A 14991-nucleotide genomic window follows, 5' to 3' on the forward strand; every position below is an offset into this window, starting at 1 on the left:
AAATTTTTCGAGTTCGAGTCTTGGGTGGATATATCCGTTTTACATACATAGTGATTTTTCAATAAAAACCAATAAAATAACGGGACACTTTGATTTTTTTTAAACATGGCCCGAATGTTTTTTTTATATTTTAGTTTGTTTTTAGCCCCCTTGTTATATTCCTATATTGTAATGCTGCTACTACTATTTATAAATATTGCTTTAATTTATTTACCTCAAAATAAAGTTTTACAAAATAACCCAATTACTGTGCAAAATTTGGTTCAAAAAGTGATGCAACTTTTGTGATTTTCCCCATGAAATATCATAGTCACTCCCACCACTTACCCATGATAAGAATTTTCAACAAGCTAAAGGAATAAGATTCCCAGTTCACTAATACCGTTTATTTCTGTGGCATCAAATAAATACATTATATTTTATAAAATATTTTGACCCTTTCACATTTTACAACTTCTACATAATATCATAGACTAAGAAAACAAAGCTTTTCCTTAGTACGTTTCCTTAGTCTTTGATAATATCAAATTCGACCGTTTTCTCCTTAGTTTGATCCTTTTACCCGTTTGAGCTATATCCACCATTGAAAATGTGTCTTGTTGGCTTACATTTGTATTTTCGAGAGGGGAGAATATCTGCAAGTAAGATGCCTTAGGGGAACTGGACTCTAATAGTTTGTGGGTTTTTGCAAGCTGATGTTTGACTTGTTTTATCATTCCTTTGGTGCCTTCCCAGAATCCCCTTCTGTCTTCTCCCATGTATTTACTGTTTGTGAGATCTCCTTTGAACAGTTGTATTGGCCACCTTAGTTTTCCTTAACCTTAGGGTTCTGTCTTTTTTCTATTACTTTGTAAATTACTCTCCGCTGATTTAAATACGATCTAATCCTAAACAATAACTCGTCCCCTAGTAAAGTACAAATCAAGAAATTAACCCTAAAATAATAGAAACAAAATTGCGTCGACACTATCGTGCAGTGCATGAACTAGACACGAAAAATGAGAAGTCTACTTTTAATTTTATCTTCAGCCTATCCAGCTATGATGAAAGGTTGCGGATGCTGAAAATCTCTCTTTTGATTTAACCATAATATGACTTGACTTGATTCGAAATTCAAGTTCTAAGAAATCCTTGACTATGTACAGAAACGTGAAGAATGTTTACATTTAGGCTTTGTCTAGATACAACCATGAGAAATATGTATTACGCTACATGTATTATGCTTGGTTAATAAAAAAGCTCTATTTCCTTTTAAAGCTATGATTTTTTTAGACGTCATTGCAACCATTTTATCAACCAAAGTATCTTCTCCCAACATAATTAAGTAAAAAATGTGTCTTTTGTAGTTGCAAAACAGAGTTTCGCTAAAAACATTTTGCGTTGATAAATTTTAATTATCTTACAATAAAATCAACTCGTTGATTTCATCGTCTACCACTATTTTAGAGTTGTTTCAAATCTAGTATTGTGTGAATATAGCATGTTCGGTTATAACGTATGTTTGAAAAGTCCCGGAATGGTGTAATATATTTTTTTACCATTTTAGATAAAGTATTGAGATTTGGTATATCAATAATAGCCATAAATATTTATTCTTTTAAGCTATTATAGATTGTTATCCCTAGGAGCATAGGTCGACTTAATGGTGTAACCGAATCAGTAGAGTCCCTTACAAAAAAATAAAATATGCCAATCATGTATAAACTCAACCATAAGCTCTTACAACAGTTTTTAAAATATAATATTTATCTCTTATACATGCGTGCAGGAGGGATAAAAGTTTCATTTGTATTCAGGAAAGGAAACAAATTTGCCACGTACAATGTTTTCACGGCGCTGATTGGCTGAGAATCCAATTGTTGAAACATTGATACCAACCTAACGGGGCGGAATTGCTGTATTAGCTCCTAGCCTTATTTCCTCTCTTTTCCTCTGACATATATATTTTGAAAGTATTACATCTTTTTCAGATGCATTGCAGTACAAAACAACCGTTTGTTTATCGGACTACACCAACAAACATTTTTACAGAATTTAATTTTTCCCTTTAGAAAATAAGTGCTTTGCTTAGATTCTATAATTTTTATATGTTAAATTTATTTTGAAATATTTACATTTCAAGCTACTCATTTGCATCTCTTAACATATTACAGTTGATTTTGAAAACCGTTGAGGCTATTATTAGTGTTGTTTTAGCCTGTAATGTGAGGTTGAAAATAAATTACTTCATTGTTTTATACTTTTTAGTTCATTTATTTATTTTATCGTAAAGATACTAAAAAGTACAAAACATTGTATAAACTAAACCAAGTTGTAATATAACCAGATCTGTGAGCTACTCGTCCTTTTCACCTAATGTAGGTTTCGGTAAAACGCAAATTTGCATCCCAAAAACCTTGTTTGTGTCTCAAATAAGCTGGCTAATGTTTGCATAATGCTTGGGTCGATTTACAAGAGTACGATGGAATTTCACTTTCAAACCAACTTGGTAAAAGTGTAAATAGGGCTTAATATGTTTTTAATTAGCCTAGCCGTCTCGTAAGGTGGTTCTATATTTGTTGTTTTGCGTAATTATTAACCTGCATTTCTATTTGGTTTTTTGTTTTTTTTTGTTTTTTTTACTAATGGCTTGATGACAAAAATGTATATATCTTTTGAAAAGTGTAAGGTATTTCTGCATCTATACAAACCTCTACGGTAATTGGCAAGAAGTAGCTGAGGTTGTTTGGTTAAATACAAAGAAAAATCCGTTCGATATTGGACTGGTTTTATTTTAAAATATACTTTATTCGTTTTTTTTCTCCTGCGAGAACCACGTCGTTGTTTAAAACTCAAGGAACAAAATTTTCTACTCTATATTGTGAAAAATTAAAAACAAATTAATATAAATTTTCAGTTAAGGTACACTGTAATAAATATTTTTATGGTGTACCATAAAATGAAACATTACACGTATGGTCTTTTTGATTAACACATTGTTCAATAGAAATTTCAAATCTCGATAGATATTTACAAGTTTATACCAGCTCAACATTACTTGTATTTTCCCGGTTTACAATATTTACAATGTTTACAAAAATCGTTTTAGTATGATACAAAGTAATGAAATTAAAACCAAATTCGTCTTAAAACTGGACGCAGAGCTTAAGCTGGCGGGAGTCAAGTTATCCCAGAAGTTGTAGTAAATATCTTGCACGATAGACGAGTTCGTAGATGATATCGTTGTGTTGAAGACGCGGAAGAAGCCGTTAGACGCTGTACCCCATTGGCCAGTGGCATCGGGAATACTGAAACAGGACATTCAACAATTATCAGCAATGCATACATGGATTTAACTGTATTTATAGTTGTAAAATGTCTTCGGTCAACCGAGACGTTGAACCGGAATGACGATTGGGATGCTTTGCAGTAATCCGTCTTGTGTAAAAGCGGAAATTTCCCCTAAAACCTCCCTATTCAGTTGGATTGTAGCTTGCCACTTTGGCTAGTATTTTTCCATGCGTTTTTAACGACATGGTCTTCCCCTAAAGATTCATGAATCTACACTGACCTTATAAGCCTAGGTTAGTTTCTAGTTTCAGCTACTTCAAAACCATATTTACCCGTTCTTCGCAAAGTTGGTCCACCATTTGACCATGTAGTCCTTGACAACCAAGTTGGGGCTGTTCGTCGTACAGGAGCCAATGTCTTGAGAGGAGTAGAACAAGTAAGCCATGTCTGCGCCATGGTAGACCCCTTGGAAGTGGTACTTGGAGATGAAGTTAGGCATTGCTGACCAGGTGCCGTCGTAGCCGAACACATATGCGTACGTTATATTGGACAATGAATTGATCATCTGGAATGGAAAACTGTGGTTAAGGTTTTAATGTACTACAGTTGATTTAATTTACAGGAAATTGACCATCTGGAATCTAGAAACTTGGTTGTGGATGAGTATAAAGTACTTTAGCCATTGAAGTTGACAGGAAAGATGTTCGACAAGTGACTCGTCGCCTTTGTACACTAGACTAGAGGGTCCATTGAAAATATGACAAAGTCCTCCAATGTTAATGTCTTCTGTTCATACAAGAACATGAATTTATGAGGTCACAACAGGCCAGCCGAAGCTTCACAGTGTAAAAGGGGTGGAGTCACTCCTCTTTTTTTGGGAAAAGGGAAAGGTAGAGTAAGGTCTAGAGTGGGAGGGAAAAGGGATCTCTTCTACCCCGAAGCCCTTTGTCGTTGGCAATATTCGGGCCAGGAAGTATGAGACAATCCGATGCGTTTGTCACATCCATTTGGAGGAACTATCGAAGTGGAAGTGTGCCTTTGGGTAGAGAAAAGGTCTCCTCTTGGGATTGGCACTCTTTAACCAAGCCAGAATACTAGAAAACTTTACTAACTGTAGTCATTTTGTTTGCAAAAGTAACCAAATTTAATTATCATCTTCATAAATCTGCTACAAAATAATAATCTGTTTTGGGTTTTTTTGGAAGGGTTTGGAATAGTTTCTTTTTTATTTAGTTTCGTTGGAGCATCATGACAAATATAAGTAGTCGGTAACTCATTCCAACTATTTTCATGTTTAAATAAAACTGACTACTGATTCAACACAATAATGGAATGGCAACTTCTGCCAACGAATAGAAAGGTGTCGATCTATAGAAATCGGTTAATTGTAGAAGATAAATACATTGACATTTGGAAGACCCCAATCGTTCTCTAATCTAACAACTAGTTCAAGACTAGAATATTAGAATATACTCCCTGAAAATACACAAGATTTGGTGACGAACCCCTCTGGGCTATTCCCGGGGCCCATTCTAGTCCTCTTTAGCCTGGGATAGGGAAGTGGCTTTGAAAGATGCTGGGTGTATTTATGAGACGGATGCTGGATATCTGTGGCAGCCATCTGTGGGTAAGGCTGTAGGTCACGATGAGTAGGTGGTGTGAATAATAATAATATGGTACTGTAATTGCTCAATCTGTAGGGTGTAGTTGCTGGATGTGGATGTTATGGGTTGGTTTGGTTTGTTGGTAAGGCCTTTATATGTTGGAATTTTAGGTGGTTGGTAAAGTAGGGGTTTAAGAGACACGGTCAATGTATTTTGTGTTGGGTAGGATAAAGTCGTGGAGTTTCGATATGGAATGGGTGACGTAGGCTTCTCAGAAGTTTGAAGAGAAAGAAGGTAGTTATTGTAATTAGTCATTGTGCTGTTAAATAGGTAAATTTGGCTGATTTAGAGTTTATATAAAGCTAAAGCTTGAATTCATAATGCATTTAGCAAAAAAAAACTTCAACTTACATACTGTACTAACATTGTGTTTTTATAGTACTAAAATTATAAGACTTACTTCAATCGATGGATAGGCAAACAAGTAGTCCGTGTAAAGCTTGACAATGTCCCAAATTTTGTTCTGGTCGAAAGTGTCAGAAAAGTATTTACTTTTAATTTCTTTTCCCAATGCAGTTTTTTGCTGGTCGTTGAGCGAGTCTTGGATCTTTCTTGGAATAAACCCTTTGAGATTTGCCTCCGCTGATTTCCATCCCTCCATGCCTGAAAAACCTCATGTAATGACTTTTTGAATCCAAAACATTGATTTTGTTAGAACTTAACCATCACTATAACGTATTTCTTTGAAGTGGCCGTACTAATAGTAGGCCTAATAAGTTTTATAAGATTTCATGTACTTTTTGAAGAGCTGTCTACTGAAACATTGTGATAAAAAAGGAGTGCGTTACAATGAAACCATTCCCCAACCAAAAATCGATTTTGTCTTGTCTTTTACACCACTAGCCGAACTATAGTGATGTTTTTGGGGGTTCCTAAGTCTTTAAACAGACTAAGGCGTTGAGATGTTTCTCTTTATCTATCAATACTTAATTTCATCTAATAACTAACAAATCGTTGTGATTTTTGGTGGAGAGAAGCCGTATTGCTTTGTGTTGGCTTCGTATCACCAAGTGACTAACAAGACTACAAGATCGCGCCACTCATCCTACACTCATCCTTCACTCATATTTGGGTTAAAATACGCACATAGTTGCGTCCCCATCTTAAATAATTGATAATTGATAATTGATTGACGGCATTTTCACACAGCCAAGAGCCATCAGTGGATGGAGAGATCAGCGAGCACAGAATAAAAAAGATTCGATCCCGACACTCTAGGGTGTAACTCCAACTTCTAATCTCTAGATCAGGCTCAGTCTTTTCACCTTTGTTTATTATTCAGGCAACATTATTAATTATTAGACAGATATATGGTTTTGTACACATACTTCTGTCTCTAGCAACACGTAACATTCTCGGCATACGGTTTTAATTATGCAAAAAATAGTTGTTCCACAATTAATTGTTAAAGTATATTTTAGCAACGGAACCAAAACAATCAAGGTATGGAACAAATGTGGTTCCTAATGTCACAATTTTTATACTTATAAAATGAGTTCTCCACCTTACCGATTAAAAATATTCCCTCTTCTGTAGTGAATCCCGTGACCAATGGCTTTGCTCTCGCCACTGCGTTCTTCACGAGGTTTTCCAAACTATCTGTAAAGAATGCTGGCTTCCCATAGCTAGTGTCGATAACAGGGACGAAAGGAAGTTGGTTTCCAGATGCAACGTTCTGAAATGGCAAATGTTATATCAATTATATGCCACATTACTCCATAACATAAAAACAAGAGGTTGGTTTTCAGGGGATACAATTTTACCTAGATTATCTGAGAAATTGAATGTCCAAATGCTTTATAGATACAGAAATCTCTCATTGCACTTATCTCTAAAGAATACCCATCCCAGGACGAAATATCAGTGGCATGATTCTTTTGTGTAAATACAAAGCCCATATAATAATGCTGCTAAGATATGTACATCTCTTCAACAAATAAGCTTAGGAAAACATTGTTGCTATTATTTATGAACATACGTTAAGATTCGTAATTAAAAAAAAAACAACACTATCTCTAAAAGATGGGTTTAATTTTTTTTATTAATTAATTGTGTAAATTTAGCTTCGACATACTATCATAATTCAGCCAATATAAACATACAGCACTTACTTCTACAGGAAGAGTGATGTTTTGATTGTTGACGATTGCTTTGATATCGACAGTCTGTAGACACTTCAGTATCTCGGTGTCATTCGTCTTCGAGTCACAGCCTACAGCGTCAGTCAGCAACTTGGCACGTCTCACCGCCTCAGCAGCTGTCACGTGACCCCACGTAGACAACGCTGATCCACTGTGAGCTATGGCACGTTCGAACATGCCTGCACAATAGACCATTGAGTGGGAGAGTCAATAATTGTCTTCGAGTCACTGCCTACAGAGTCAGTCCGCATCTTGGCACGTCTCACCATCTTAGCAGCTGTCACGTGACCCCACGTAGACAACGCTGATCCACTGTGAGCTATGGCACGTTCGAACATGCCTGCACAATAGACCAGTGAGTGGGAGAGTCAATAATTGTCTTCGAGTCACAACCTACAGCGTCAGTCAGCAACCCCCTCAGTGGCACTAGAAATATTGTTGGTGTTGGATTTCCACAACTTAACCTCTTCTGCTCTTCATCATATCCAAGGCTATCAGTATACCATCTTAAGCTATCAGGAAACTGGTGAGGAAGCATTCGTAGCGTTGGACACTCTAATTACTAAACAAGCAATGGATAATTCATTTCTGAATGAGGCACGATTTCATTGCAACTGAGTTTCGTTCCCACAGTAAACCATGTCTCTCTGGAAAATAGTTCGGACATGGTGAGAAGAATAACCCTACAGATTTCAAGACGTCTGGTCTGGTAAACTGATAGTTTGAAAATCGCAATCAGACTTTTGATTATTTTTTTTTACTAATTAAAAACATAATTTTCCATATACATTTAAATATGGCAAAAAAAATTTATTGAAGCATACAAGAAGAGATCATAGAGTCAAAGACCCTAATCTCTAAAATTCTTTGTGCATTTTTACCGTATTTCAGCAATCTTTCTCGTACGTAGGTGTACCCAGAGATATTTGGACGGAGGTATTTTAGTTGGCATTTTCTTTACTATCTAACTTCCATGCAAGGCTTGTATCTCCAATAACATGCAGCCACAAGCCCTGAAAATCATTGAACTTTAACTTTTCTCACGATCCTAAAAATAAATTCCTCTCCTACCTGATGAGGTGTTGGACAAGTAGTGGAACATGGTCATGACACTTCCAGCACTCTGTCCAGCCAAGGTCACTTGCTGCGGGTTTCCTCCGAAAGCGGAGATTTCCTTTTGGACCCACTCAAGGGCCAACTGAGTATCCGTCAGACCAAGATTGCCAGGAGCTACGGAGGAGCCGAGCGAGAGGAACCCTGGACGGTACAGTTGCAGCATAAATGACAAGAACATAAGGAAAAGCTAAATATTTCCTATCTTACAATTTCATCTTTCCATTTTTGTGTTCCTTTTCAGTTGTATTTGTACTTTAAAAATCTAAACTATTTTATTTGCTTGGTTACATGAAGATTTTTATTGCTGCTCTATTATTGTAGAGGTGTTTTCCAAGCTTAGACAATGGTTTGTGATGCTTAAATGGAAAATAAAGCTTAATAAGCGTTTATATTGTGTGTTGTGTCAAGTTTCCTTATTTCAGTTTAATTCTTGTTGTTTATACACCTCAGGGAAATAAAAAGCATTGTTCTTCGTGTTTATATTTTTTAAATCTAGTTAGGAAACAAAAATCTGATGAATAAACTCATTCAAATACATACTTATGTTTTCAAACATGACGCAGTAAGTATTTTTCATAAATTTACGATGTCGCTTATCTTTTCAGTTATAAAAATATGGTTTCTGCGTGCCCTTCCATCGAGCAAAAACTACTGAACCAAAAACTCTTGGTATTGATATAGGGTTTGGCCAATGATTTTTTGAAGCTTCTAAAAAACTCTAGCCATACCCCAAAGCACAGGTACATCTACTAGTATTGTTTTAGCTGAAAGTGACGATTATTACGAAACTTTAGGCGTTGGTGGAGAGTGAATTCATTGATAATATTTTTCTATTGAAACATTGTGAAGGGTTTCTCATTATTCTAGTAGTTTTTAGTAACTAAGTAAAGTAAATACCTGTCGCTCCCATACGGTAGTTCATAGTAACCAGAATTACTCCTTCGGGAACTATAAAGTCGGGACCATAGAACCTGGAGTCGCTTGACCCAGCAGTGAAGGCGCTCCCGTGGATGTAAGCAATCACAGGATACGTTCCTGGAGTTTTATATGCATCCTGTAAATGAGAGAATATAATAAAAATGTTTATTTTTCCTATTTCAATGTATATTCCTATTACAGAGACATTTTGAATTGTTTAAAGCACATTTTCTAACCTAAAGGGTAAAATTCTTCAATCCCTGCCTCCTGGAAAAACTCCCGCCGTTTAATACTTGATAAGGTTAAGTTAGAACAGCTTTTACACAAGGTAGTTTTTGCTATTTTTTACTATTTTAACCACTGTTTGGATCTTCAGTTTAAGGATCTAAGATATTTTTCCAAACTTTACCTCTTATGACCATATTTAACAACAGTTTTGGTGAGTTAGCAAATGAACTCTATTTATTTCATTTTTTCGTATTTTTTTATAGGATTTGGTTGAAATAAGAAATTTGTTAACATATTTTTTTCCAAAATAATCGAGAAAATAAACAATTTATGAATTGTTTTTTTACATTACTATAAATGTTCTGTTGTTGCGAATGTAAATTAATTCGATTTTCAAAAGTATTTCAAAGCATCAACAATTCTAACCAACGAAATTTAATCTGAAATAATGAAATCTGTAATAATGTAAAAAGTTCATAGTTTGTATGTAATTCGATAGAATAAGATCCGACCACAGTTAGCTTACCACAGGAGTGAAGACGTTGAGGTAGAGGCAGTCCTCGCTGAAGACGGCGTTGGGTTGAGGACAGACAGGACCATCAGCTTGAACAGCGAGTGGAGAGGACCAAGGATCTCGCTCAACAGCTGGCTGAAACAACAAACAGCTGTTACTTCCAGCCAACTACATAATATAGTATCGGTCTTTGATTTTTGTTCAAAGACTTGTATTATGTAGTAATAGCCTCTAATACAAGGCTGCGGCGAGAGAAAAGTGGCAACGTCGCAGCCTTGGGTAGCCTGCGCAATGCTGATGTTTACACGTTTGTTAAGTATGGGAATAGGCCGGTGGCCCGGCGTTGCCACATTGTTGGATGCTATAGAAGAAACTAACAAGCAACTTGTGTATCCTAAAGTACACCATCTATATAGACCAGATGCAGCTAATTTTTTTCAAAAAGAGTATAGTTGAAATGATTGACACAAAGAGTGTGTTAGAGTCTATATTCCTCTTTGCCAATATTTTAAGATATTTATGGTGGCAAAAATGATTAATTTTACAACAATTTTTGTTTTGCTTTGTTAAAATGAGACTTACTAGTCAATACATAGCTAAACAAAACTTGCTTGACAAATTTCTTTATCAGACATTACTGTATTAATCAATAAATAAATATGAGAAACCACTTTGTTGACAAGGTATTTTCTGGTCAGTTGTGTTGTTCGCACGCAAAACAATCATAAATATGAGAACCAGCTTAAGTTAAACTAAATCTAAGTCCTGTGGTGGTATGTGCATTTTAATATATTCCCAAAGGACCAGCCTAGATCGCTGGCTAGACAGTCCATTTCAAATGTAAGGAGACGACGAAGACAAACATTTTTAAGTGATGTGGTAGCATAAGGACTTTACTTTCTTTTTATTTTGTTATTTTTTTCAGCTACGTACATCTTTTAGATTACATAACTCCATTCCATTCAGAATGGTTACAAGTACTTTAAATCAGTGAATAGCTAAGTGACTAAACATGATTAGATAGTATGAAAAGCTAATCTAGAATTGTTTCTTTCTCAAGCTGTCTGAAAACACTTTGTATAGTATAGAGTGGGCATTCGTATATTTTGGTAATGATTCTGTCAATCATTAATTGATAACAGGATTCAATATATCCAACTTGTACTTAAGCGGAAACAGTTGTTATTTTCCACCACGATTTAATCAATACACAAGTCAGCCCATTACATTAAATTAATTAGCATACATTTTTGGGCAAGACCTAAAAGAAATGTTATGTCCCTATCTTTATTTAGGTCAAATTTGAAAATTTTCCTTTACTTCCTTTGCCGCAGCAAGTAGCTAGATTTATTTGTTGCAAGTTATCTTTCTACAGGTAGATTTAAAGTTAGTGAAAAACAAACGTTTCGGAAACTTTAAAATTTATTATCACCAACAGATGCTTAAAGATGACAAATTTATGAGGGAGTTTGATTAATTTACAATAGTAAAACTATGTATGAATTCAAAGCAATCGAGTTGCTTCCACCAGTAAAAATATGCAATTAAGGTTCTAAATACTTTTTACTTACCTGAAATCGTCCGGAGATTTTGCCATAAGGTATTCCCAGGAAAGCATCGTAGGACGCTTGACTGGATGGTTTCGGAGTCCACTGCTTGCCCACGACCTGCCCTTTAGATGTGGTCACTGTTATGTCCACGGCCTGACTGTAGAAAAAATCGTGAGCTAATCAGTCTCATCGAAGCTCTCAGGGAGGAAAAAAGTCCCAGGACAGTTAAATATTTCAAAAACTAATAAAGGTAGCGCTTTAAAACTTTGTGCACAGCTAAGGTATTACAGTAAAATCGTTTTCTACGTTATTTAGGGGTGTGCAACCTCCTCAAGGGGGACGGCCCGCTAGGAGTCTTAAATGTAAGCATGGATTGATCTTCACATAAAATCAAAGGTCTTTACTAGTAGATTACAATGCCGCAAATTTGAACTGAAACGGATAACCAACCGCTCCCATATTTTGTTTTGTGAAGATAACTAACACTACTAAAAAACTCACTTAATAATGCAGGGCAGGTTGTAACTAAAATGCAACGTTAATATTAAACATGTAGTGGACCATTTTTTTTAAATTCCTACTTTTTGTTTATTTACCAATGCTCGTTCGTATGGTAAAATCACTTAAGCAGAACTAAAAACGTAGGTCTAAAATAGATTATTTCCACAAGCATACCTGTTACATTTTGACGATAGTCCCAAAACTATAAAGACACTAAAAATCCAGATCATGTTGCTGGTGGAACGTCAGGAACACACTAACTATTGGAACAAAATCGCCACTTATTGCCCAACTCACTTTAGCAATCACAGTTATCTACTTCGTTTTGAGTGATAGTTAAAGATACGATTGGTTTCAAGTACCGTTGATTGGCTGGGATTTCATACGTTTGTGGCATATGCTAATAATAGATTATTATTTAAAGTTTATTTTTAGCACTTTTTCATGTTCTGCACACGTTTTATATCGAACAGTGTCAAAACACAAGGTAAAAATAATGGCAAAAAGTAGTTATTTATTTGAGTAACAATTTGTGCACTCGAGAAACTTTCCCCACTCGCCTGCGGCTCGTGCGTAATCATTTCTCTCATGTGCAGCAAAGGCACTTTGCACTCACTTTACACATTGTTTTGCCTACAGTTACTATAAAGCATATAAATAATTAATCTTTCAAACACCATAGAACACATTTTAGGTTAGGTTAAATCCAGGCGTTCAACGGAATGGGAAACGCTGCACCAGTTAGTTGATCGTATCGTAGTATCTTTAAGTGTTGCCTACTTAATTTAAAGCGTACACGTATACGTGCCTAATAAAAGCACACTGTTTTGTGTTGTTTGGTTAGAATTCTGGTGCGAGGAAAAAAAAGAGTGCCGCAAAAGTAAGTAAATGCAGCAATTAGCAACTTTCTGTACAATAATCAGTGCAAGGAAGCCCACTTTACACTTTTTATAGTCAGGTGACTGTAGGAAAACTATTTTGTGTAGGTATAACATTTTAATTGTATATGTAGAAAGATTGAGTAAAACAAACAAAAACGGTTGCTTTCTCCAGAAACTTTACTTGAAATTAAAAAGTAATTCCAAAAGATTCAGTTATTTATTATAAAGTTTCTTCGTGTCCAAATCATTATTATTTTAGTGTGCACCAAACCATTGGTCTTTGCTTTCGTCAATTCAAACCTTAACTCATACTCAACTACAAAACAACAGAGTACTATTTAATTAATATATAGTAAATCAAATCAAATATACCTAAGTATTTGTTGATTTTACCAACAATCTATTTATCAAAACCACAGACAACCAAACTTAAAATTCATGAATTTCATACGAAAACTTGGTAAAGGGAGTAATCATTTACAAACAAAACGTTGAATATTGTTCATCTAGTTGAATGCCTTTGCATATCGTGTCTTTGTTTGGCCAAATGATAAAACCTCAATGTAACGTGTCATTGTTAGGTTTTGTACATTGTTTTGTAATTTAAATGTAAATAAACAATAGTCTACTGTTTTATCCTGGGTGGGTTCAAAAATCGTAAATATTATACTGGATAGTATTTTGTGAAATAAAGAATTACAACTTTTCAAAATTATTTCGGAAATACGGTAAATAGCCCTGAATATGAGCATTCATTATAAACTAGAGGACCCATGCTGCTCAGCAGTGTTGAAATCCGAGAAATAATCAAATTTATGACTTTTGATTGAGTAATTTTGACATGATCGACACCGTGCACAGACTGTCCAAGAACGACAACAAGCCCAATCTCCCGCGTTGTATCATAGTGAAGTTCTTTCGTCGCTTTGACATGAAGGACCACGGTGAAGAAAGCTATCGCTTCGGAGGATCTCGGATATCACAGCGAGGGGTCTATCTAAGTCAGCGTGTCGCTCGGCAGAGAGACGCGTCAGCTATGGAGCGATGTGAGGAATTTTAGGCCGGGGCCACACTTGTCATTTTTTTCTACCCACCTATGGTTATCAGTTTTGATTGTAAGGGGGTTTGACGACGTGTTTCGATCGCGATCTCCACTCACCGACCCTGCCTGGCGTCCCGTGCCTCACTGTCTCCTGTGTCTCGTCTCACGATGTCCTCTATGCACTCAAAAACCTTAAACCTAAAATATCTCTTGGTCCAGATGGAATACCGCCATATATTCTCAAAGCCTGTGCAGATTTATTTGTTGAACCGCTTCTAGCTACTTTTAATCTCGCGATTACCAGCAGTGTTTTCCCAACGAAATGGAAGCAAGCAAAAATAATTCCCATCTTCAAAAAGGGCCGAAGAGACATCATATATTATCGTCCAATATCAATTTTTCCTGCTCCTGATAAAGTATTTGAATCAATTCTTCATCATAAAGTGTTCAGCCATGTCAATAAATTTATCTCTTCAACGCAGCACGGATTTTTCCCAGCAGATCCATTAATTTAAATCTGTTAATTTTAGCTGAGTTTTGTATTCCTGTTATTGATAGTGGTAATCAAGTTGATGTAATTTACACAGACTTTGAAAAAGCCTTCGACAAAGTTGATCGCCTGTCTTTGCTTTCGAGATTGAACTACTTCGGTTTTTCTGAATGACTCATTAAACTCTTCTGTTCATATCTCAGAGGTCGAAAACAATCTGTATCTTTTGAGGGACACCTATCAGAAAAATATGGAGTAGACTCAGGGGTGCCCCAAGGCACCCCCCTCACTGTCATTTGGGACCTTTGCTGTTCATTTTGTACATTGATAGCTTAAAAGATTTTATAATACACTGCGAGTTTCTTCTATATGCTGACGATCTGAAAATATTTTCTATTTTTAACAACAAACAAGATTGTGTTCTGCTACAAGATTATCTCGATCGATTGTTTCTTTGGAGTCGTGACAATCTAAAATTTCATGTGGATAAATGTTCTGTTGTAGCATATTCAAAGAAAAATGCAAGTAACCTCATTATGCGTAGTTATAATATTGGAGGTAATCTTCTTTCGAGGAAAACTTCAATTAAAGACTTGGGTGTGACATTTGATTCCAGATTTACATATAATGTACACGTGACTTCCATTTGTAAGACAACTATATTCCATTTGTATTG

The 14991-nt window shown here is 35.7% G+C and overlaps 1 protein-coding gene across 1 annotated transcript; it reads right to left on the minus strand.

Annotated features, from left to right (window-relative positions):
• Positions 1-2923: 2923 nt before the first annotated feature.
• Positions 2924-12299, minus strand: LOC128999549 (cholinesterase 2-like). Its single transcript, XM_054426120.1, has 10 exons — positions 12265-12299; positions 11423-11558; positions 9864-9986; positions 9089-9245; positions 8147-8332; positions 7046-7254; positions 6444-6609; positions 5335-5537; positions 3603-3835; positions 2924-3287 (listed from the first exon to the last, which is right to left on the minus strand). The coding sequence occupies exons 1-10, from the start codon at positions 12297-12299 to the stop codon at positions 3071-3073; spliced, it is 1665 nt and encodes a 554-aa protein (XP_054282095.1). The 3' UTR covers positions 2924-3070.
• Positions 12300-14991: the final 2692 nt, after the last annotated feature.

The sequence above is a fragment of the Macrosteles quadrilineatus genome, unplaced genomic scaffold (genome assembly GCF_028750875.1).
Source record: "Macrosteles quadrilineatus isolate MER2022 unplaced genomic scaffold, UCM_ALF_1.0 Scaffold_8__2_contigs__length_117827958, whole genome shotgun sequence".
Lineage (NCBI taxonomy): Eukaryota > Metazoa > Arthropoda > Insecta > Hemiptera > Cicadellidae > Macrosteles > Macrosteles quadrilineatus.